Source organism: Gasterosteus aculeatus, chromosome 2 (genome assembly GCF_964276395.1).
Source record: "Gasterosteus aculeatus chromosome 2, fGasAcu3.hap1.1, whole genome shotgun sequence".
Lineage (NCBI taxonomy): Eukaryota > Metazoa > Chordata > Actinopteri > Perciformes > Gasterosteidae > Gasterosteus > Gasterosteus aculeatus.
In genome coordinates, this window is record NC_135689.1 from 9665522 (window position 1) to 9691962 (window position 26441).

At 41.0% G+C, this 26441-nt stretch overlaps 2 protein-coding genes across 3 annotated transcripts; both read left to right on the forward strand.

Annotated features, from left to right (window-relative positions):
• Positions 1-511: 511 nt before the first annotated feature.
• kcna2b (potassium voltage-gated channel, shaker-related subfamily, member 2b) lies at positions 512-7980 on the forward strand. Of its 2 annotated transcripts, XM_040193952.2 has the most exons (3): positions 532-783; positions 1493-1630; positions 2174-7172. In XM_040193952.2, the coding sequence occupies exon 3, from the start codon at positions 2281-2283 to the stop codon at positions 3781-3783; it is 1503 nt and encodes a 500-aa protein (XP_040049886.2). In that variant the 5' UTR covers positions 532-783; positions 1493-1630; positions 2174-2280; the 3' UTR covers positions 3784-7172. The 2 variants fall into 2 exon arrangements, with proteins under 2 accessions (XP_040049885.2, XP_040049886.2); XM_040193951.2 differs by lacking the exon at positions 1493-1630 and having other exon boundaries at positions 512-783; positions 2174-7980.
• A 3910-nt stretch (positions 7981-11890) lies between these two features.
• On the forward strand, positions 11891-21738 carry kcna10a (potassium voltage-gated channel, shaker-related subfamily, member 10a). Its single transcript, XM_040194578.2, has 2 exons — positions 11891-12203; positions 18590-21738. Exon 2 carries the CDS (start codon positions 18766-18768, stop codon positions 20455-20457), a length of 1692 nt encoding a protein of 563 aa, XP_040050512.2. The 5' UTR covers positions 11891-12203; positions 18590-18765; the 3' UTR covers positions 20458-21738.
• The last annotated feature ends 4703 nt before the right edge of the window (positions 21739-26441 follow it).

Genomic DNA, 26441 nt, shown 5'->3' on the forward strand with positions numbered 1-26441 from the left:
TTAATAGCTGTTTATTCATCTTCTGCATGTGTGAGTTGTGTGCCTGCTCGACAGGTGTGGCCTGTGATAGGTAGCCTAAGAGCATTCAACTTGAGGGTTCTATTGTCATGTGCCCACATGGCACTGTAATGTTCTTCAAACTAAAGTAACAAAGCACACAAACAAACGAGGCCTCGCCAGCAGCCATTTGTACTGGTGCATCCAATAAAAAAAAAAAAAATAATGATAAATCGCCTTGGTTAGAGTCTACACAGGAACTGCCGAGGTGCACAAGTGCTCTAATTCCCTCAATGAATTGTTCTCGGGAAGATGTTCCCACCTTTCGTTATCATTAAAGAAAACATTATACAGTTCGTATTCTTTTCATGAATTGCCATTCTATCTCGGGTGCTTGAACAAATTGACCTAATGGAATGGTTAGTTGTGCCGTCGCCACCCTTGGGTGGGTGGACGATGCTTCCCCTTTAACGCGGAGCGGAGAGGACAGCAGTGCCGGGGAGCGCAAGGCGACGGGGCGAGGCGCGCATGCAGATCTTAGTATGCGCCGCGATGCCCGGATGCAGCCCACGCACATCAACTATGGTGAATTACGGTGAAACATGAGAGACGTGGAAGGAGGCGGCAGCTCGAAAACAGTTGGTCGTGATGAGGTGACACATCCGTTTGACAGACTATAGTCAAATCAGGGAAGAAGGACAGCTATGAAGGAATGGACTCGCGAGCACAAGGCGCCTTTTAAGAAGAGACGAACTGGATAACATTACATGCGCCTACAGAACCAGGGTGAATTCCTGCATGTTATTCTCTTGAAAATATATGCTGTAGTGTGACAGAAAACGCTATGCTGGTGTGTTAAGTGCATGGAGTGTGTTATGGCTCCTATCCTTGGTCCACACAGGAGAGGACCGCAAATGGCACCTGCACTCCAAACTAACGTTAACTCACTTGCGCTGGCGACTCCACTACGAAGCTGACATGTCATGTTTGAACATGCCAGTGCATGAACTAGGTGGCTTTTTCTCAAATTTAGCGGGGGGGTTAGGGGTGCATATGAAAAACGCCCCCAGAGGATCGCGTTTTTTCATTGAGTGGGTTGCGAAATGAAGCCTCCGCTCGTTGTTATAATGTGCATCATTCGCGTGTTCAAATGAATATTCCCTATTTCGAAAAAAACGAGGGCGAATTTAGGTGGAGATAAGCTAAAATAATGAATGTTCCAACGAGGTAAACGCAAAGATGAAAAAACCTTGAGGAGGAATTACGGAGCGGTTTGGAGATCAAACAGGTGATTTTGTTGTTGCTGAGATCTGCCCTGTGTACCACGGAGCAGAAAACACCTCCCTTCCCCAATGAGTCTCTAGACATCACAAGATTCCCTCCGTTGTTACAGGCGTTAACTATAGTTCCGAAGAGGTGGAGTCATATTCTGCATTTTTGAAATCTAACATTTTTAGACTTTCTCACTCTATTGCCAAACAAACTGCTCCCACAGACCAGCAGTGGTGTCGCGCCTCGCGCTCCCGATCTTCGGCCAATGAGAGAAGAGCCCCTTGGACCACCCTTTCTGCATGTTGGGTGCAACACCACCAGAGGACACATTGTAAAAAAAAAAAGCATTAAAAGCCCTTAGGTAGGACTTTTAAAAAATGTGTATTCTTTGGATATTGTTGGTTAAACTACGAAATCACACGTATGTACCTTTTGGAAGTAAAATAGTGGGTCCTTTGAAAGGGAATGTTGGTCTCATGCAGATGGGTGAAATTTATCTCAAAGATTGTATGGAGCACTCATCATATAATCCAATTTGTTAGTTGAAACTGCACCCTGCGGGAGCTGATAGAGTGTTACTGGCTGGCTTATTGATCCTACAGTGTTCTCATTTGAGGGAGAACTCACAACCTAATACACACAGACACAATGGAGCCAATGAGCTCAAGTGTCTCTTCTGCTCCTCTCCTTCTTGTTATTTTCAACTTCTCTTGTCCTGCCTGTTTGCAGGATGGTCTGGAAGTAACGTAACATTTCTAGCTAATAACTCATTTAAATGTATCATAAATGTGTACCAGTTGAGACAAGTTCTGTAAAATATATGCTAGAAATCCAAATGTACTATATGATTATCATAATAATATTGCACTTTTTTCCCCACTTTCTTTCCTCTTGCTCTTCGCAGGCGGATCTTCCTCTACCTGAACCAACCAGCGCGCAGCACCTTTATCTCCTCGCGCTCCGACGTGGCCCCGCCCTCTCTAAAACCTGCGGGTCCCATCTGCCTCGAGCATGACGGTTGCCACTAGCGACCCTGCGGACGAGGCAGCAGCCCATCCGGGTCAGCCTCACGACCTGTATGACCCAGAGCTGGATCACGAATGCTGTGAGAGGGTCGTCATCAACATCTCAGGCTTGCGTTTTGAGACACAGCTCAAAACTCTCTCCCAATTTCCAGAGACGCTGCTGGGGGATCCCAAGAAGAGGATGAGGTATTTTGACCCTCTCCGCAACGAATACTTTTTTGATCGTAATCGACCAAGTTTTGATGCCATTCTGTACTATTACCAATCAGGAGGGAGATTGCGACGGCCCGTTAACGTGACCCTGGACATTTTTTCTGAGGAGATCCGATTTTATGAATTGGGTGAGGAAGCTATGGAAATCTTCAGGGAGGATGAAGGTTTCATAAAAGAGGAGGAACGGCCTCTGCCGGAGAACGAGTTTCAGAGACAAGTCTGGTTGCTGTTTGAGTATCCAGAGAGCTCGGGTCCTGCGCGCATTATTGCTATCATCTCCGTCATGGTGATTCTTATCTCTATTGTCAGCTTCTGCCTGGAGACATTGCCAGTTTTCCGAAATGATGATGAGGAGATGTACAATTATCAATTCCAGTCCATGTCCAATGCCACCTATACCTATGATAACTCAGCTTATTTTAAAGACCCTTTCTTCATCGTGGAGACCCTGTGTATCATTTGGTTCTCTTTTGAGTTCCTCGTTAGGTTCTTTGCTTGTCCCAGTAAAGCTGGATTTTTTGGCAACATCATGAACATCATTGATATCGTGGCAATCATCCCCTACTTCATCACCCTGGGTACAGAGCTAGCAGAGAGGCCAGAAGACGGCCAGGCAGGACAGCAGGCCATGTCTTTGGCTATTCTCCGTGTCATTCGTCTAGTGAGGGTGTTTCGTATCTTTAAACTCTCCCGTCACTCCAAAGGGCTCCAGATCCTGGGCCAGACTCTGAAGGCTAGTATGCGTGAGCTAGGCCTCCTCATATTCTTCCTGTTCATCGGCGTGATCCTCTTCTCCAGCGCTGTCTACTTTGCAGAAGCAGACGAGCCAAATTCCCAGTTCAGCAGCATCCCTGAGGCCTTTTGGTGGGCAGTGGTTTCCATGACCACAGTGGGCTATGGAGACATGGTCCCAACAACCATTGGAGGGAAGATTGTCGGATCTCTCTGTGCAATTGCCGGTGTGTTAACTATTGCCCTGCCTGTACCTGTCATCGTGTCAAACTTCAACTACTTCTACCACAGAGAGACAGAGGGTGAGGAACAGGCACAGTACCTGAATAGCCCGAGTGTGCCTAAAGCCAGCTCAGCTGACGATCTGAAGAAGAGTGGTCGGAGCGGCAGTGGGTCCACTCTCAGTAAATCTGAATACGTGGAGATCCAGGAGGGTGCAAACCACAGCACTGAGGACTTCAGACCAGATGGCATGAAAACAGGAAACTGTACACCGGCCAACACTAACTATGTAAACATCACTAAGATGCGTACAGATGTGTAATACGACCATACATGGTTAACTCCAGCTGGGGTCTGCAAGGGGAGGATTATGGTGGGGTTCCATGAATTGAAAAACACGGAGCGCCCAACATGGTAGTCCAGAGCAGATTAATGGGTTTATCTTGGGGAAAAGGTCAGTCAAGAGGACCTCTTGATGGCACTCATCTTGTGGACCATCAGCGCATATCACAGAGTTGCTGTCCCTCTTGTTTAGGACATTAACTGCATAGAGTTAGTCTTACCTGTGTGACACGCTGCTCGGTAGCCAAACAGTAGCCGAACCAGTAATAACCAATATTAACAGTGTAAAGGGACCACTAGTTTATCTTTTATTGCTCAAACTGCCGCGGGGGGGGAGTTGCACGATAACAACGATCTACATCAATGGGACATTTATTTTTAAACGTAACTTGACTTATTAACTTGTGATTAAAAACAGGCCATTTTATCAGGATTAATGAGCTTTAATCTGCCACTCCAACTGCCAAGGACCTGATTGAGAGAAAAACAAAGTCAACAACAAAGTATCTCCTCTGTCTGGGCATATCTAAATAGTACTTCGGCCATCTTTAGATTTTACCCAGCAGACGCTAGTAAGTCCTGTTGAGAACAACAGATAGAGGATGTTCTTTGCTGTGTTACCAAACCACACCGGCACACCTTTTCTGCTGACATTTTTCTTCAATGAAGCTCAAGTGGATTTACAGTAAGAACACTCTTATTGCCAAGACTTTGCCTTTTTTGTTAGCAGGTGGACAAAAGAAATGTCTCAGTAAACAGAGTGAATGTTTATTTATTGATGTGAATTTTTTTTAGTGATACAATGAATGTGTGCTTCTTATCTACATTTTTCTGTGATACGTCATGTAGAAGGATAGTGAATGTTTTCTCTGAGGCATTCTCATTGAGTGCCTATTTTTTCATCCTCATAACTTTACCTTGAAGTGTCTCAATAGGCCCCACCTTGGTCCACTGTAACTTATTCAGTTAAACACCACTGCCGAGCATACCTACTAGGTGTCCTTTACTTCATAGCATTCCACGTTTGTTGAAATATATCAAATAAGATTGAGGATCAAAATATAATTGATTTCAACCAGGTTTAAGTTTTTCTACGAAAGTCTCCAAAATCTGTCCAAAATTGACAAACTTAGCCTGCTTCTTGAACAAGCTAATTGTTGATAGCTAAATGAATAGATCCCCAAAGACCTCCCGGCATACTGTCTCCTGGATTGTAGATTACAACAGCATATCTGTGTGATAGTACAGTCTAAATTATTCCATTCGCTCCTTGTGCCCAAATAATCCAGGAGCGATATTGTGTCCTCCATGGGCCTTTTATCGTACAGCTACTCTGCTAGTGTAGTGCTGCATGGCCTTTGAAGTATTCACTGAAGCATGAATTAGTATTCATACTATTTGAAAAGCCAATTGGCATCAATATATTACTATATCTCTACTGCAGCTATGTGCAAAAACAGTTTGCTCTAGAAGTATGTCATGCTTTCCATGAGCATTATTAACTGAAATATTGTTGAGTCCCAATCCACGTGAGTGGCTTACCTTGAGAAGGTTGCGTGTTCATGGGAGGATTTAACTGTCCTGAATATAAAGAGAGAAGTTTAACACGGGGGTAAAAGGAGAAAGTTTGAGAGGAGACAAGAGTCCAAATCCACCGTCCAGGCTCAAGATCAGCGATGGCTAAGTATTTCATCAACATTTCAGAGGTTAACTACTGCTAACTTAAGCTCTAACGTCTTCATAGTCAGTTGCAGTGACAAACCAGTAACAGTGTCTTGTAGTGAAAGCACAACAACAGCTACTACTATATCTACTGCCAGCTCAATGGATTCACAGATTCAAACAGTCCTTTGGGCAGACCTTTTGTCCAGCCAAGTACATTATAACACTCCATGGGATTGTGCAATTATCTCTGATATATAGGCCCATCATGCTAAGTGTGCAGTGTTGTCTGTGTGTGTGTGTGTGTCTGTGTGTTTAATGCGTTTGCGAGCGAAGAACATGAAAGAGATTGCGAGGAATGGAGAGCTTTTAGACATTAGCAGTTATCTGAAACACTCGTCTACTTTACCCCAGGTCCGGTGCTAAGTATGTTCTACTCCATAGCACACTGTTTACACCCTGTGTATATCTCCGGCACGTGCATGTAGTACATTAAAAAGACAAGGACACTGCAAGGAATGTCCTGCCACACGCACTGGAGATGAGATCTATGAAAATGAGTTGACTTGTGAGATAAGCTGCAGTATCAGCCGAGTACTGGGGATTGAAAGGAAGAGAAGAAAGGTTGGGAAGGAAAAATACGATAATGAAAGTAAACACTGGCCACACCCTCTTTTGCTGTTTTATCTGATGTGTTTGTGTGTTCTTCTCAAATGTTCTTGTGTACTGGAGCGCCTATGTAACTTTATGTGGCTTCAAAGCGCGGCCTGGACTTTCATTTCCACTCTCGTTACCAAGGACTATTGTGAATAGACAGAAAACGCCTTGAAGAAACCAACAGCACAGCAAGTCAGCATCGTCTGGACCAGGGAAAAGATATCTTTGCAGCATTTCTGCTGTAATCCACTCACAAATAACATTTGAGGACAAACATACACACAAGCTGGACAGTTGAACACATTCAGTCGGTGTACACACACACACTGCCTGTGATGGTCCCACCTGTATCACGACAGAAAGCCAAATCGAACTTGAAGGCAACAAAGTGATTGGTCTTAAACCCACTACTGATGGTTACCGCACGTAGCCATGTAGATAATGTGTTTAAGAGTTAGAGCTGCTTTCAATGATGTCTTGAAATGCCTAAAGCGTCAACTTTAAAACTATCTTGTGCAGATTCCTGTGTAGCAGGGAGTCAACATGTATGCTTGCTGAATTAATACAGTTTTACATAGGAAAATTGTCTCTTAGGTTTGAACTGCTCCAAGGACAAAGGATGGAAGTATTTAAAAAAATCCCAAAGTAAATATGATTTCTATGAGAACTTTAACTTATTTGTGTCATCAGACACTGTGTACATGGAGTGCTTGTTTTTCTATTTGATTGTTATTAATGGCTCACTCGGTGCAGGGGCTGAGGTTTGACTAAAACACACACGCAGGCCTTAGTCAACTAGATTCTGTCTTAATGCTTTAACCAGACAACCACTTCTTCTTACTTTACGTCCTCGGGCTTCTTCAACCACCACATTGCTATTTGTCAGAAATAATGTGTGTATTTTAAAAAACCTGTTGAGAAAAAATACTAAACTATGAAGCAAACTGCCTTACATAAAGAAAGATCTGAACGCTTGTCATGTCCTTCATAAGGAACTTCAATGAATATAAATGGATTTACATACGTACTATGGATAATATATCACTAAAACATCTTTATTATAACATCAACCTCTGTTATGTTTTTTCTCGTGTGATCTAAAGGTCCTTTAGTTAAGATTTTGGAAGAAAATGAAAAGATTTGCCATCTTACATTAATAGTGGATTCAGATCAGCTTTTCTCATGAGGTTATATTATCAGGCTAACCCAAACCACCTTATTCTTTTTCTATTATGTCCTTCACAATAATAATAATCTTTGTGTGTCTGATCTGCACATATTTAAACAGAAAATGATGCCACCAACTCTAAATCAGTGACGGTTTACGTTTTATGAAATTCACTATGGGAGGCCAACCGCAGAAAGTTGCTTCACACTGAGTCCCTACACAAAAAGACAATTGCTTTTAAAAATACTAACTACCAAATGATTTAATAAATGAACATCTCTTTTATGATTTTTAAGCGTGAATGCAATGGCCCGATGTAAAAGCTATTTATCAGTTTATAAAATATCTACACTGCGGTTACATGTGAATACAACAAGGCTGTAACAGACGAAAAGGTGCAATGGTGTGTTTAATTTAGCCAACAATTGTACAATAATTTATAATGGGACAATTAAAAGCTTTTAAAGTTAGGGAAGTACTAACTAGCAGCCTTAGCCCATCGCACCAAAAAAGAAAATACTGAAATAGAAATGAAATGCAAAAATACTAACTCATTTACAGGTTTCAGGAGTCATTCGTGCAGCATAGACGCTATACGGTCATGAGAAAGAAGAGGCACCATTAAAATGTATGAATGCATCGCTTCAGCAGCTGTTCTTGTGTCCATTAAAGATGGAATATTTGAATTGAATATGGACCCTTACCTCAATGTTTTTTATGTCCTGCTCGTCTCTTTAAGTGAATCTTGTGCCTGTGTCACCTTTTGTTTGTTAAACCAGCAAAGGGCAAAGTGTGGAAGAGAAACCAGAACAAAACGCTCTTGACTCCTGGTTCAAAGTAGAGTGGGAGACGTACAAACAGACTCTGTATCATCACCATTTCATAACATTTACACTACCCCAGGAGCTGGAAATGTTTGCCTCACCTCTCATTGTCGCATCCTTGCACTCTTATCCCTGCTGCGTGAGTTTGATCTCACTTACCCTCTCTTTTATTTGAGCCTCTCATGTTTCCTTTCCCACACATTTTGTCCTGTGCTCATGCCTCTCCATCCCTCCCTCCTCCACCAGCACTAAGCACCTCAGTAATGCACAGTGGGAGATGAGATTCTTCTCTCAGACGTATTAGCAGTGTAATGCACCCTCTGGTCCGCCACGGTCGGCTGGTTTCCGGTATGGAAGCTGAGGACAGCCGCCTGGCATCCTTCCAGATAGCTAATGGGTATTGATCTACGCTTGTTGTTTGATTATCAATATATTAAACAGAAGCTTGGCTCAAGTTCTCTTTAAGTCAGCCAGACAGAAACTATTACTGCATCCTTAAACCAAAACACTCACATGGGTTATCTCATCACAATGTAAGGTTGCAACTTTTATTTAAAGATTTAACGTAACTAGGGAAAAATCATTAAACGAATGGAGTACCATTTTTTTTTGACAACTGAGTTTCTTTTATTTTATTGAAAGAAACATGCTGTGAATACTTTTTCATTGCAAAATGAGACACATTCCAGTTAGTAGCCTGTCAACATTACCTTTAAATACCAGGTTCATGGGGGAAACCTGTACTGTGTGGAGAAGAAAGCCCTTTATCAACTTCCTCTATTAAAAGCAGACGCAGCATGTTTCCCTTATGTCCTTGGTGCTTTGGATAGTTAATCAGCCCAAACATATATGTATATTGCATTGTTCAAAGTAGTTTTAGGTGTTTACATCAAAGTAAGTAGCAGAAATAGGAAGTGCATAACAGGAGGGCCGGAGCGGGTGAACGGTTGAGAAAAGAAGGATGCCACATTCTGTAGGCTGCTATCCATCATACACCTGTACTCGCAACCAAACACACGGGGCCAAGGGTCCTCAATGTCATCTCAGCTGATAAGATGTATTTATAAATGGAACAGCTGTTTAAAGTGAGTGGATTTTAACAACTGGGTTTAATGAGAGGACATACTGTATCTCATAGAATTTGGCAACGCTTACCTGATAAAATAGAGCAAGTATATATAAAATACTATATATAAAAGTATATCAACACAATTTTTAGATAATGTAGATAACGTAAATGGCATTTATATCTTTTATTTCACCTTATTTCTGCAACTGATTCGGAGTCGGGCTATGTAAACAGTATAAACAACATTTCATAAATAAACATGTATTTGACATGCTGAGAAGAAGGCGTTTCCCACAGACCAAAAGGAAATCCACTGCTTTTTGCCTCAATGCTGTTTTACTGTAACATGTGGAGATTCACAAGCTGCCATAGCACTGCAGTGACCTCAACCCCGACCTACAACAGGATTCCACACGAACCTTTCAAAAAATAATAACAATCTTTTGTTTTTTCTTCAAATAAAAGACAAATGCATACACTTATCTAAAGGGTATCAAAAACACAAAAACTCTGCAGCTTTTATGAATGACGTGAAACGGTGAAGCTGAACCATGTACAAGTACAGGGCAACTTAATTCAACTCAAAGTGGCCTGAATGTTTGTGTTAAACTACACTCCATGGATCTATAAGATAAGTAAGAAAATAAAATAAATGACATATTTTTTCTGTTCCTATTTTTTACAGTATCAGTGTTTCATCACAATAAAAATAAGTCAGCAGCCTTGCAACAAAATACAGAGTTTTCAAAAGCAAAATAAAATCTGTGTTTTTGTCAGACCAAGTGCAATAATTATCACCACAGGGATGAAACATGCAAATTATACCCACCTCCTCTCTGTACCTCCACAGACTCATTGCTCACAGACATGATATGAGGGCTTAAAATATCTCTACTGCATAAATTATCAATGAATACAAAAACTACGTTCGACAGTCCTTCCTGATCTTCATTCTCCTTTTCGGTTTTATGCTTTGGCCTTTGGTCGCTTTTTGTAGTGTCATTCTTCTTCTTTGGTGTGTTTTTACTCTTAGCTTCCAGTTTGCTTTGTCTTACAAATGATCTGTAAAAATGACGCACACAAACACATCGAGTCACCATAAAGCATAAAGCTCAAAGTCAGATGTTGGGGACTGGATCAATGTAAAATAAGATTTAAAGGTGAGCTTTTTAATTCTCCTGAAATTGCTATCTGACATAAAACTAAAGAAAAAAATGAACACCCAATTTGACAGACTTTTCAGATTAAAAGATTTCTTTTCCCGGTCAACATCATTATCCTTGTAAATTGTCACCCCCGTACTCTCTGGCCTATTTCTGAGACAGAAATGGGAAACAGATCACAAACAGGATGTTGGCAGGGACAACTTTTGGAGAAATAAAATAAATAGAGGATTGTGAGAGAATGAGTGAAGAACATGAGATTAGGTCTGGTGACATGTCGCCTTGGCTTCATGGAAGAAGACGGCGCAACTCATGAATGTACATATTTTATAAGTGATGAGTGACATTGGAAACTGCTCAACCGTATCCATTTGAATGTAAAAATGCCAGTGACCCTGTATGCCTCTGGAGCATCTGGGCAAATTGCTTTCAAGAAACTAGATACACTATCAACCAGTGTTTCAAACTATTCGTAGGAGGAAATAGTGCATCCTTGAAGCTGAGTTCTGACATGTCACATTTATAAACAAATGCAATCAAAATGTAAGAACTAAGGCCTGGAAAGCAAAGAATGTGCAGTGCCACCAGAAGCCTGCAGAGGGAAGCCTATCCATACTGTCAGAAAGGAGCCAGACTGTAGCAACCATAGATATGTATAAAGGCTAGACAAGGTCTCCTCTGAGTTGCCAGCCAACGGAGTCCAACATTGCACAGGGCGGCCATCTTGATACAGGCAGCTGGCTCCCCCATAACATTCTGTTGGCAATGGTACATGTACTTTTTAGATAACTTTATAAACAAACATCTATTTTTGGTTTGTTCTGAACTTCAGAGATGTAGTTATGACACTGTATACGTATTAAGAATTATGTTATGTTAAACCAAACTGTTAAAAACCGGTTGTAAATTAAGCAAGTTATGATTGTTTAAAAAGTACATGTACCACTACCAACACAATGTTATGGGGGAGCGATCTGCCTGTAGCAAGATGGCCGCCATGTGCGGACTTCTAAATTCCCCTGTAAGACATCTGGCCTTTATATATATCTATGGTAGCAACATCTCCCTAGCCTGGGGCTGTTCGCAGGTCCAGGGGTCAGCCAGGGGTCAACCAGTAGAAGCAGCTGAGCCAGGCACATGTATTTAAACAGTTTAGCCTTTTGACATGCACAACCCCTGGGAAAATATAGGTTCATATGTGCAATTGCAAAAAAAGTAAAATATCTTGATCAAATGCTGAATTTAAAAGCCATAGTATTGGTTAACCTAAACATATAAAATATAAAAAAATGTAACAACAACATAATATATTGTATATGTATGTGTATTGTCATTAGAAATGCGGAGGGAAGTCATCAAGCGATGGTGGGAAAGAGAGCATAAGTTCACCAGGCAGAGGTTATAGGAAACAAGCCTATTTTAATCCCCTTACTCTCTCTCTCTCTCTCTCTCTCTCTCTCTCTCTCTCTCTCTCTCTCTCTCTCTCTCTCTCTCTCTCTCTCACAGACACACACACACACACACACACACACACACACACACACAGATACAAATTCTCTTCGAGATAAAGCGACACAGCTTTGGTTGCAGTAATAAGAGGAAACCGGGATTTTACTAGCGGGGAATTGGCCAAATTAAAGATATCATGCTGCTGCTGTTATATCACTCTCACATCTGGCCTCAGGGTGATTGCCCGGGGCGCCATCATCGTGCGTGCTGTCGGTGCGGTCAGCCCGAAGGTAACAGGGCGCACGTTTTGGTCAGACGGTCCAGTGCGCACGAACCATGAGTGCGTCGTTGCCCGGAGCGCCAAACTTTCTCCAACTACGCGCGGAAGTGTGTAGTATCGCACTGAAGGTAGGCCGCTTCCCTCTCCTCCGAAAGTATATGTTGCTGCATGAGCGGTGTTTTTGTCTGCCAACGGAACCACAGAGACGCCACACTTTAGGCTCCTTCTTACTTAGACTCTTTCGTTTCTTCAGAATTTTGATTTTTGATTTGATTTTTTTGATTTGATCGATTTTTTTTACAAAAAGCATTATACTAACAGAGAGAAATGACGCATTTTTTATCCTTATGATAATTATTCCGTGTATTAATATTTTCTTCTTAGTTGTATGTTTGTTGTGCCCATCAGTCCCTAAATCCCAGATCAAGATTACTTGGTTGTTTGTACATATTACCTCAGAACTGACACCGCGTTTTCCTCCTTTGCATCTCAATTTTTTTCAAAGATATTCAGGATTGAGGGAAACTAAAACAGGCCTGATATCATAGCTTTAAATAGATATTATTTATTAAATGCATCATGCGTGTCTTGTAAAACCTTGATCTTCAAAGTGGTTGACACAGTCGTCACAAAAATGTAACTTGAAAACGCATAAGATGGAATGCATGGAGCATAAAATGAAGAGCTCTTAATTCTTCCTCCCTTCGGCCCGAGGAAGTAAAGTGCCTCTGAAAACAATACCAGTTCTTTGGTCAAAATGCTCTCATTTTGATGTGTGTCAAAATCACTGACATTTAATAACTCAACCAGTTGAGATTTCATGCATTTCATGTAAATTATGTGTTTACCTCCTTCAGAGTGAAATGTAAAACAAAATATACTGTGGTGTAGGGGTTTGCTTTTGCCTCTGCGGCATTGTATCCATTTTACCCTCTTTGATCAAAGTCCCAACTGTTACTTATCTCCAAGCAAACCTTCTAAAATCAACATCTCATTCACTCAACAATTAAGCCTTTTGGTTGCGATACTCGTCAAGCAAAAGCCATTAATCCTGTCTCATTTCAACACCCTAGAGGTTATATTATTTGGCTGGTACACATTCACACAATGTCCAAAAAGGTTAGTAAATTGTTAGAGAGAAAAAAAGTGCAAAACAAAGTGGTATGTTTGTATGGCAGACGAGAAGAGCCACTGACTTTGGCATTTGGGTTTGGATTTCGGGGAAGTGTGTTAGTTGTTTGTACGCCACCTGAGATTAGTGATATGTAATAGAGGGTCAGACCAGATGGCCATATTTTCCTAGTCTGGATTTGGCATATTTCTGTGAATGATACAGCTTAATCCCCAATGTGGAGGAGCAAAGGCAGGCTGGAGTGATGACGGCCCGGGTGTGTGTTTCACTGCTTTTGAGGTAAAATGATATGACAACATTTTGGTTAAAGCTTTTGGTTTCGTCAGCTAATACCATGTTACTTACTATATACGTATTTTTTCTCATGGAAATAGGAATCATTTTTTCTTATTTTAGAATCGTTTTTCTTTCCCATTACAGAACCATTTGTCTACAGTCGCTCTAGATGGATGGAGATAAACCAAAACATTATGCTTTCCATCTAATTACTGCAGCACTATTAGGTGTTTATTCTGACTTCTTCTGATTGGAAAGGTATTGGTACTTTAGATCTGAAACATATTAAAAACGTTAATTGGACGACAGTCACAAGCTTTTTTCCAGATATGTTCCCGGATATTTTTGCTGTGTAAATGTAAATGTAAAAGTAAATGTTCTTGCAGTAACCTGTGAATTTAATCCTTTGATTGACCCGATGAATGTAGCTCGCATGGTTAGCCTGTAGCATCTCGTCCAGTTGTGTCTTTGTCAAAAGTGAGGCTGTTCTGCTTTCTGGGCTCTGCAGAAAGTGATTTGTGACTGACTGTGAGTGTGTGCATGTGTGTGTGGAGGGGGATGTCTGTCTGTGTCCGTGTGTGTGTGTGTGTGTGTGTCTTGTCAAAAGGCCAAGGGAGGATTTTAGTCCCAGCTGCTGTGCACTGGGACTTGGCCCGGAGCCTCCAGACGCACCCATGTCAGCATCAGCATCAGCAGCTTACATCTTACAAATGCACGTAGATCACAAATATGCCCCAGACAGACATACTGGCAAAAATATTTTAAATGTTTTCTAGCATCTTATAATAACATCCTCTCTTTAATTCAGCGAGATGCGGTTGCATTGAAAATGATGTATTTGTTTTAGTTTTAACTTCCACTCCGTGAATCTGTGATATTTAACTTTACAAAGTTTGTAACGTATATTCCTTTGCTTAATAACACCAAGGATTGGTAAGTACAGTAATTCATGTTCCAAAAGCCGATAATCCTTAAAGGTTATCTTCCACAAACATGATTCTTATGTGTGTAAATGTGTTTAGCATTTGCTCATTTGTATATATGTGTATTTCATATTTTAGTGTAAAATAATTCAGCGATAGATGGCTACAGTTTTTATCAGCTATTAATGCGTAAATTGCTTGCAATATCAATTTAATGTTTACTATGCCTTATTGAAAAAATAAAACAAATTGTGAAAAATCCATTGTTTAATGCCGTACTGTATTGAATACATTGTTTGATTTGACTGAGTCCACATTCATAATATTGTGTACTCGTATATAAACAAGCAGCGGGATCCAGGGAACGATTCATAAAAATCATAAAAATAAACAGTTATTTTTCAACTGATAAACTGTTGTTTATTGTCAAACCAAGTGGAGCTAAACAAAAGTTATTTTACAAGGACCCTGTGGCCTATTTCTCATCTCTTCTCGGCAGCTAGCGTAGTAGTTAGAGGTAGAAATATATGTGTATATGTGTGTGTCTGTCCGTGTGCACGCATGCGTGTGTGTGATGTGTATGTGATGGCTTGCTGGTATCTGTGTTGACCTGACAGAAGACATCCCTCGGCTTATAGCACTGAGCTAGCCAGCCTGCATTAATCTGCTTAATAGGGTAAAAAAAAAAAAACTACAGGCTCCAAACATACGAGCTCTACCAACCGATGCCCTTACACAGTGTGGAGACCCCCACCACAACAAAGAGACATGTCAAAAGGTCCAACATACAATGGCGACCACAATGTGTTTACTAGTACCCAGAGGAGAGAAGGTCCTTTGACAAAATGAAAAGTTAGGCTTTCACACTTTTGTGAGCGCACTTAACAGAATCACCAACTTGGCTCAGGCAGCAAACATCTGGCACACTGCAGATGTATTACTGTGATAATGAATATCATTCCGTAAAGTGTTTTGGAATTTGAACTAATTATTTAGCGGTGGAGGCTTTAAATCACAGTTTAACTGCACGCTACATCTATATCTATGTAGTATATAGTTTAGCGTAAAGTGTGTATGGATCCGAACATTGCTGTAGTATAACAAATATTAGATATCACAAAGCATGGAAACCTTCTGTCGATAAACTGTCAAAAGAAAAAAGTGAAAGAAATAGATCTTGGGAGAAATATTAGGCAAATACCCACCAAAGTTTCCAGGCGCCTCACTGCTGATGACACCAGCAGACCTGAGATCCACTTAGATTACGATGTTGGGATTTTCAACATGGTCAGCTGCAACACTTGAAATTTTAATGACGCCTCTGAAACCTCAAGCCTGAGTGGAATTACTTTGGATACGCACAAACACACACACACACACACACACACACACACACACACACACACAAAGACAAAAACATGTGAAACCAACAAAAAAACTCCTTCCAGCTACCGAGATGAGGGGTCGGGAGACGTTATCGAAATCTTTCTATCCTGCTTAACCTCTGTGGCTCTTTTATACTTTAAGTGACCTGAAGTCCGCGGGCTAGTTTCTCCTTAGCTAACAAAGAGTCAACTAAAAAAATAGAAACGTTGTTTGTTGTCTCTTCATGGGGAGGATGTGAATCTAATCAGCTCAAAAGGAGATGTGCTTCAGTTCACTGTCCCTTTGTCTTCCCACCACTGAAAGTTAATATGAATCCTAAACGGATGTTTTTCAATCGTTGCACATTGTGCAGGTTTGTTTAAGTGGAGACAACGCTTTATTATTATTATCAACATTTTAATTTGTAGGGCGTAAATGTCTTGTCCACTTGCTTCTCTTGGCGACTGTAGCAAAGGATTGTATAGTTAAGCTAGATCTGCTTGAACATCTGCTCGTGTTTACACATGTGGTAACGAGGTCAGCTTACTAAAATGCACAGTTGTTCAGCTCAGCTTGGGAAAACGTTTAACCGGTAGACTCCCATATTGTTTCACATGTATTTTTCTTTCTGCTAACCATGTTCTGCCTTTCTTTGTGTTGCAAGAGTTGATGTCCAATGGGTTACTCCCACTACGAATCCCTGTGTATAAATAGAACGGCAAGAATAGGACCACCACATTAGTCAAATGGAAGTAGGTTCATTTTAAATGCATCACAAATAATTCATTCTGGTTATATAATGTTAAAATGCATGGCATTGTCTTGACAGTAGTAAGAGTTTGTATTTTTGCATCCATTCATTTAATCTAAATAGTAGAATGTATATGCTAATATGCATCCTTTTAATAACAAACAAAGACACAGCACGTGTCATGTGATCTAGAAAAACATTTTCTAAGTGGAAATTGAACAAGACATGTTGATATACAGCGTTGACGAAACTCTCCACAGAAGTTGTTCACATCTTCTCTAGAGAGAGTGTTTCAGCAACACAAATTATTCTCACTGCAGTTACCAAAACATACTTGGTGGGTGAACTTAAGAGATTACATTTCTCCTTCTATAAAAATGCACAATATCACACTGAACCTTATTAAAATTACATTTTAGAACGAGTGAAAGAGAAAGAGTTCATGGAGGGGATTATATCGTTGAAAGTGAAAGGTAGAAAGCTGTGTGCGGTGTGAATGTCTTCCTCTCATCAAGCTCCCGACAGTGTTGAACGTGTAAAGGGAGTTGTTAAACATGATTTATTTATAAGTCAGATATGGATAAAACCTTTTTGTGTGTAGGGTGACTAAGCCAAGCATGAGAGATGTGGAGATCTAATCGCTCCATTGCACCCTAGAAAGCCTTGAACACTCAGATATATGTATAAATATATATAAATGTATATGTACGTATATATATATATATATGTATACACTCAGATTCCAAAACGTCAATGGCACAATATTGACAGGATCATATCTGATTCTTCTCTTCTCGCATGTGTGTTGTGTGTGTGTGTGTGTGTGTGTGTGTGTGTCTGTGTGCGTGCGTGGCCACAGCTCTAGTTTCTACTCTAGCATAAGGTTACCCAATGTCGTCAGTTATAGGTCAGTCGTTCTTATATAAATTGAGGAAGAAGCAGAAAGCTACAGCAGAGGCAGAACTTGTAAAGAACCCCCTTTTCTCCCTCTCCCGTTTTTGCACTTTACAGCATATTGTACACACACTTGGTCATTAGACTTCTTGCTAACGAAGGTAAGGTGTGTGCTGCTTGCTGGTTTTTCTGTCTATGAGCTTGTCTGTGCAGTTTAGTTCCCATTTTTCCAGGGTAATGGGATTTCTTCAGGGAAGGAGGAAAATTACCAGGAGATGCGCGATGCCTAGTTCCACGTATTAATACAAAGGCAACTGTGTTCTTCTGCGGCTTCTATTTTAGAATCATGAGAACGTTCTGCTCGTGGTTTAGGAAGGCAGGAGGGAGTCATTTGAATTAACATTTTGCATGGTGTTTCATCACATCATCTTATCCTAGGTGCAATCTTACAGGGCATCTATAACTATTTTGAGTGAGCCCTCTTCCTGTGTGCAGTAATCCATCACAGAGCTTGTGTCTCTCCACCCTTGTCCTAAGTCGTTTCCTCTGCTCTTGATAAACTGCCCCTCTTGTTGTGGTGCAACAAGGAATGCTCCTTATCGACTCAGACCCCCCCCCCTTTCTTTCCTTTTCCCAGAACTATTGCAGAAGTATATTACAGAAGCATCACTGGAAGTACTTTGGGTTGAGTTGGTGACTCATCTCTAGAATTAAACATCTTTATTCGGCTTCACCACACACACACACACACACACACTCAGAGAAATGCATTCACTCTAATTGATGCACACCCCAAGGAGCAGCTTATAATACAAAAGTCACACTAGCGCCAGTAAATTTAAATCCTGATACAGATGCATGGCACTATGTGTGATTTCTAGTAATGTCACAGTGTGGTGTAAATGTGACCTCAGGTGTCTGGGGCAAGCTTAGCCCATGCTATCACTGTACGGACACTTAATAATGCACTAATGTATGCGCAGCCCCAGTTACCCTGAGACACTTGCACCTTGATTCCCTTTTAGCAGGCGTCCGTGTGTGTGGGCATGCACGCCAGTGAGATATTGTGTAGTTAGGAGTTGAAAAAAATGTGTTGTATGTCATGACAATTAACAAACAATTAACCATTGACAAAAACACACCGACTCTCTTTCTCTGCCTCCCTCTCTGCAGGTGGTGACGCTTTGCTGAAGATCCCTGGCACCCTGCTGCTGATTCTGGTTTCTGAGCCTCCCACCTGTGCATTTGTGTGTGTGTGTGTGTGTGTGTGTGTGTGTGTGTGTGTTCGGGTAGTTGGGAGACTGTGTTATCCTGGGATACCAAGGCTTCATGGTGGCGGAGCTGCAGCCATGGACGTGGCCCTGGTAGACTTTGAGAGCCTAGGTGATCTTAACGGCAGCTCTGAGGATGAAGTGGACACCTACGCTGATGAGACCACCGCTCTCGCGGTGGACATGCCGGAGCACGGCAGCCCAGGCAGCAACCGCCTCCTACGGGCCTCTCACCTCACCTCCTGCTTTTGGGAATCCACCTCGTCGATGCCCATTCCACAGACACAGACGCTGGAGGTTCCCCAGTCCCCGAACACGCCGACTCTAAGCAGACAAGGTCACAGCAGCTACGCCAGTATGATCTCCAACTGGAAACTGCTGCTGAACAGTGAGAGCGCTAAGGAGAGTGAGACGATCTTCAGCCGGCTGGCAAAGGAGTGCTGCGAGGATTTGTTTGTAGATAAAAAAGGGCTGGACGACGGAGATCAGAAAGTCATCATCAACATCGCCGGCCTTCGTTTTGAGACGCAGCTCAAAACGTTGGATCAGTTTCCCGAGACGCTGCTGGGCGATCCTTCAAAAAGGATGGACTACTTTGATCCGATGAGGAATGAGTACTTCTTTGATCGGAACCGACCGAGCTTCGACGGCATCTTGTATTATTACCAGTCAGGGGGTAAGATCAGGCGTCCGGCCAACGTTCCTTTGGATGTGTTTGCAGATGAAATCGTGTTCTACGACCTTGGAATCGACGCCATGGAGCAGTTCAGAGAGGATGAGGGATTCATAAAGGATGTTGAGATCCCTCTACCCAACAATGATATGTACAGGCAATTCTGGTTGCTGTTTGAGTACCCAGAGAGCTCAAATGCAGCCCGAGGTGTAGCGCTGGTGTCCATTTTTGTTATTGTCATATCTATCTTTATTTTCTGCCTGGAAACGCTACCAGAATTTAGAGATGAGGCCGACCCAATTGTTTCCACAGCGTTACGGCCTGTCAACCAGTCTAGAATTCACAATTCTGGGGCTCCGTTTGGTGAAAAGCCCACAACTTTCTCCGACCCGTTCTTCCTCATCGAGTCTGCCTGCATTGCTTGGTTCTTCTTTGAACTGTGTGTGAGGTTTGTGGTCTGTCCCAGCAAAAGGGAATTTTTCAACAACATCATGAACATCATTGACATTATATCCATAATCCCTTATTTTATTACCGTGCTTACAGAACTGATCACAACGCCACAAGAGAACTCAGGCCAGAACATGTCTTTGGCCATCCTGCGTATCATCCGTCTGGTGCGGGTGTTTCGCATATTCAAGCTCTCACGTCACTCCAAGGGGCTGCAGATCCTGGGGCAGACCCTGAAGGCCAGCATGCGTGAGCTTGGCTTGCTGATCTTCTTCCTCTTCATCGGGGTCATCCTCTTCTCCAGTGCGATCTACTTTGCCGAGGTGGACGAGCCGAACACGCAGTTCGTTAGCATTCCTGACGGCTTCTGGTGGGCTGTTGTTACCATGACAACTGTAGGCTACGGGGACATGTGTCCCATTACCATGGGGGGGAAAATGGTCGGCACCTTGTGTGCCATCGCGGGTGTGCTGACTATCGCTCTGCCGGTTCCCGTCATTGTCTCCAACTTTAATTACTTCTATCACAGAGAGACGGAGGCAGAAGACCAGTTGCCCTCGAAGGAGGCTGCCGACCAAGCAATGAATGCTGATACAGCTGCCAAAGAGAGTAGCAGCATTTTACTCAGTAAAGCCAACGGCATCTGAAGGACCAACAAAGGGAAATAACAAATTAGAATTATTATAACCATTATAATACTAAGACTTTTCCACAACGTGAGAAATGTCAATACGAGGACGTGACATGCTGTGATTTTAACTCAAATAAGTGTCTAATGGGATTAATGAGATCAAATATTTGTACTTAGTTTGATATGGTTATCGATAAATTATGCGACTTACCTATTTTGTGTCTAATTTAAAAATGAAAAGACCAGCTGTACAATTCAGCTATGTTCTTGTTCAGGGTTGTATGTCAGTGTAGATTTAGGACTCTTCTTGCATAGGAACATAATGGAATACAACGCAATGTACCTGTCAGGGTCCTCAATTAGTAACTTGTCTATAGTTTGACTTTTACCCAACTGTATTTAATCATTTAAAACTGAATAGCTGTTGTATTCTATTATCTTCTTTGATGAGTAGCGTGGATAATAATACTCCACTAAAATCATTAACCAAACTCTATGATAGTGGGGTGCCTTAATTTATGTTAATATATTGTTCACTTTGCCATACAGTACATCATTTCACTGTAATACATGTTTATGATGCACATGTGCTCAGTATTTTTGCTGGTTTCGCTTGGTTGAAAATGCAGATGTTCGATTCCTGCTTTTGAGTTATTTTCCACAATTCTGTCAAACAAAGAAATGCATTCTGACCATGAATGCAACGCATATCTAGAGTGGATCCCATTTGTTCTACGCTCATGATAAACATTTTTGTCAATTACTGTTACTGGTATTGTTGAAGTTTTTATTTCAGAGACACCGTGATCAGAATACTGAAATTGAAAGCTTAAAGTACGAAGCCAAAGATAATTGTTGAATAAAGGGACCTGTTATGAGGCAGCACGCACCACAATGTCACATGGTATTTTTTATTTTTGGAGGGCCATGTGTTAATTATGCTGTATCGGTTTAATCTTCTGGTGGTTTGTTTGATGAGTATTTAATTTGTAACACATTTTATGGTGATGATAGGATTCTTGGGAAGAAGAAAAGGGAAAAATCAATTGGGATCCAGGAATATGATTAAAAAAACAACAGACCTCTGAACTTTGTGGCCGAGCATATGATCAAAGATTTTGTAAATGTGTATGTGCATTCTGTGTGTTTTTCGACAATGATTTCTTTTTAAGATAAACCCTCACCTGTAACGTCACTGTCATGATGTATAGTGTATTCATGGTGTATTACACCAACAAGGACGTTACACTGTATTTGTATAAACCATAACAGTTCGATAAAAGGTTTTATTATTGTATGCAACATATTCTTGATATTTAAATCATGTCCTCTCCTGTTTAATGTGAGCTGATGTGTTAATAACAACAACAATAGGATGCCAGTCTTCGGTTGACATGGAGCACTGATGTTAATTCCTGTTACTTCACCCGATTTCACCCACTTTTCTCTGGGCTCACGTCAACACCTCCTCTCAGGCCCACGAAGGCGCCTGGACTAAACGTATACATTCAGTAAATATCAGTAATATTTATTTACTATTTTTCAGATGACACAAAAGTCACCAACGGGATACTACATTTTTTTCTGTTGGGTATTTTGCAAAGACGTTGCTGCAGTATAATCAACCAAATGAAATCAAATGAAGAAGTGCTGTTGGTGAGTAATCGTGCAGGGAAAAAATGGTTCAGAGTAAAGGACATATGTACATGTCCACCACACAACAAATAGCAGACATCTCATGATGACACGAGGGACAGCGACGCCATTTCAGCATTTTAATAGAAACGTTTCAGTTAACAGTTTTAATGTGCTTGTGTGAAACCACCCATGGTTTTAATGCTAAATTAGGCGAAAATGTGTAATCTGTTTGTGACTAATTAACACAAAACACTGTGCCGCCACATACCACAATATTCATACTTTATTTTCCATGTTCATGCAGAATAGGTGATTCAGGCACTATGTTACATTTACTCTTGTAACATTTCTGATGAAATTCAAAACGTTTTGATTTGCAAAAAAAGTCTAACTAGCATTGCAGATTAACACAAGCACAGTGCAGTAAAACCAGTTGCATTACGGCCAGGAAAACCTAAACCTATACACGAAACCTAAATCTCAAACAAATATATGACCCAGATTATTATTAAAGGAATCAGGTCCGTCCGAGGACAGAGAATGAAAACGGAGCTGGCGCTGAAAAGAGAGAACGGGGAGATAAATGACTCTGGGGAGAAGACGGGAGTTGAGTTCACACGCTATACGGCGTCGCTGGTAAGACACCGCTGGCCACATAGATAAGTTACAAGCAAGGTCGGACAGAGGTTGGACACAAACACATCTGCGTTAACACACACACACACATAAAAAGACCTTCTGCTGTGTGTTGGCATCACTTTTTAAAAATATTTTTTCTTGAGGTGAACTTATTTGAATATTTTTCAATACTTTATATTTTGTCAGTTTTTTATAAACCAGACTGCAGTGATGCTTTACTCAAATCAAATACACTTAAGGAGCCTTAATCTTGGTCCTTTCACGGTCAATAAACTGTCTGATCAAAGAGCTGACAATCCACATATCCCTGTCAAGTGCTTAAAGATGCATGAGAGCGCTCCGTCATTAACAAGACGCTGCGATGGAAAGTTCCACGGCGGAGTGATGGCTGCGAGGGAGAGAGTGAGGAGAGGAGGCAGGAGACGGGGAGAGTTTGCCTGACACGGAGGAAAGAACCGGCACTCAGATGGTTTATATTTAATGTAGGTCCTGCCTCCTCTGAACATTATACGGTGTGTTTGTTTTCAACTATAATTGACTGTGTCCGCTGATAATAGATCACTGTTACAACATACACACATGCATTTCTGGAGGGGTCCTGATTTCAGTGGCTCGGGGAAAAGAAAACATGTGCGTTTTGTAGAAAAACACAATATTCTTTCTCTGGATTTTCCCACCGTTCATATTCATACCACTTGGAATGAGCCTCACCAGTAATCAGTAATCAACACTAGTCCGTGTCAGAAGCAAAATGGAACACGGACACAAATTTTATGACATTAAAAATGTTTGGTAAAAACAACAAGTTGGCTCTTATTACATTGTTATTATAATTGTGATTTCTTTCCCGCCTTCTAATTGTACTCTGACCCAATTTGATTAAAATAGGAGCCCGTTAATTAGATGTACATTGGATAAAGGATTATCTTAAAGATTTTTTCACTCACCACCGTCTCAAGTTCCATTACTGCACCCGCAAGATAAATCTGCGTGGGAAAGTGAAACTAATTTGCTTCCCTTCTCTCATTTGGCTACCAAGGGGGCATTTTTTCTTAACTAGGCCCTAATTTTTGAAGTAGGTATTCGTGAGGTTCTTAACCAGCGAATAATGAAAAATAGATGGCAGTTGGCATGGATGCAATTGTCTCGACTGTGCGTCAGGACAAGTTGGCCACCACCTCCTTATTTACCAGTCACAAGAGAGACCGAAACCAGTGGTGGTTAAAATGTCGTCTTGTGAACCCACCTCAGAACAGAACTTTGTTTCATTGCAGCCAGTCATGGGATGCATTTGTTGTAACCTCTAACTTTTCCTTGCTGGTAAAACTCAGATGGTGGAAAAGTACAACTCAATGGCCAATAAGACCTAATTATAATTAAAGAATTAAGTATAAGTTCAATTTGACCAAAGAAGATGTGCCCAAACATTTGACTATGTATGAAGACAAAAAAAGATCTGCTAACAAATATTTAAAAGTGGACCGACAGGAATCACACTCGCATGTTACTCTATAGGAGACAGTTTACATCAAAAGTCTTTTTTTTTACAGTTACAGGAAAAAAGGAGATAAATCACAAGAAAACATAAGTAGTGAGAGCGGCTAGAGATGGAGATAACGTTGCATTAGCCTCAATTTATTTACTTCATTGTCTTGTTCATTGCCTTTGATTGCTTTGATTTTTATGGAATATTATGTGGTTTTAGTACCATACAATTTTAATTTAGTGATCAGACGGTTTGATTCCTTTTTATGTTGTGTAATTTGGTATCGGCATCAACTAGCAATCAGGCTACTTTTTCCAACTTGTTCATATTATAATTTTAAGTTTTAGGTGACTGATAAGATGAAGAAAAGAAGAGACATGAAGATGGAAGGCTGCCAGTCTGATTCACAAAGACTGTGTTCCTTCATCATCATCATGACTGGGTTTTTTAATCTAATCAACTACACGCATTTGGAAGAAGAAAAAGCGGGAGGAGGAAATAATTAGGAAAAGAAACAATCTGCTGTTGTTTACAGAGGACATCAGCTGAGGACACACACACACACACACACATACACACAAAGAACACACACCCATTCATTACAACTTTGTCGTGTTCCCTACTGAAAACCTTGCAACATCTGTTTAGGTCTGCCTGTTGATTGGGTGGAAAGGATTAATCTAAATACACACGGCGAACAGATCAGATTCTTCAAGACAAACAAACATACTGAGTGATAGTTGCCACACGCAGGTCTTAAATAATATTCTACAACCTCTTTATCAATTAATGCTGCCAGCTTTGACAAGCTGCGCTTTAGGATGCTGTCAACACATCTGAGGTCAATTGGAATCATTTTCACAGATATTTCTAGACTTATTTGAAAAAAATGACCAGCGGATGGCGCTCAAGGAAAAGTTCACGATGAGTCCGAAAAATTATTTTTCATTCTAAAAGTGGTTGAGATGTTTCAGTCCCGGCCAAAGTGGTTCTCAAACTGACCTTAGAGATATTCCCCTTAGACAGAATTGTGATACTAATACTCTTGAGATGGTAATATTTCAAGAGGGATTTAGGGCTAATTCAGACATACTGTATTGGGTAAATAATATTAAATTAGTGTGCACGTGAGTTGAAGAGGGGGAGTGGAGTATTTATGTTGACAATACAGGATTTTGAGAGTGTGTCACACACTCAAATAAACCTACAGTAAATTGCTTAAACAAACATTGAGCTGATGACATGAGTAAGGATTAATGCCGGATGAAAGTATATCTGTAATACATTGAACCTCAATCGAGGGTAATGGACATATGCACAGACTTATATATGTGCACACTTATTATGTAGACGCGTTAATTACTATGCCTCGCTTTTGTCTTTTCTATCCTCAAAACCTTAAGCCATTTGATATTTGACAGATACAAGTGTTGCTAAGAGACCAATTTCTGATTTGTTTTGCTTAACGGTCTAGTGATCTATGTTTTGCATAACAACAAGAACAAAAGCATGACCGAAACGCATGTCAGGCGGTAAGAGTCACAACCTCTCATCGTCGTCTCACAGATTATCCTCTTGTCTTCACTCCGTCTGTATTTGATATGATTTTCTCAAACCAAATTTGTGCGGTTCTTGATGGCTGTTTTTTTTTTAATCAAGAGAATTTTTTTCTGCTCATCCTGAATGTTTCACCCCCACAGACACCATACTTTGTACCCTGACTGCCTTTACTAGGCCAGCTGGTTTCCGGCTGACTGGCTGGATCAGGGGCTGGTGTAGCACCGCAGCAGATGTGTGCGTGTAATCCGTGTGACCCATCCACACTCATTATATTAATGGATCTACCTGCAGGTAACAGGCCATCTGTATTAAAAGGATATGGAGCACATATATCAAATAGTCTTGTCCAGCATCATGAGCTATAAGAACAACACAGACATTGTGGTGTAGCTTAGGGGTTTGATTCAATTCAATTCATTTTATTTTGTATAGCCCAAAATCGCAAATTGCAAATTTGCCTCAGAGGGCTTTACAGTCACGTGCGACATCCTCTGTCCGGAAACCCTCACATCGGCACAGGAAAAACTCCCCAAAAGTAGACATCATGAACTGCAATCTCTAGTATGAACTACAGATTGCAGTTCAATCTGTAAAATATCTCTAAAAGGTGTTTATGAAGTGTGAATTTGGTGGAATTCACCTTTCAGCTGATACAGCCCTTCACAAGGATACAAAAG

Bases quoted from the DNA above. Each gene is read 5' to 3' on its own strand.
- kcna2b (XM_040193951.2), top strand. From the start codon at position 2,281: ATGACGGTTGCCACTAGCGACCCTGCGGACGAGGCAGCAGCCCATCCG.
- kcna10a (XM_040194578.2), top strand. From the start codon at position 18,766: ATGGACGTGGCCCTGGTAGACTTTGAGAGCCTAGGTGATCTTAACGGC.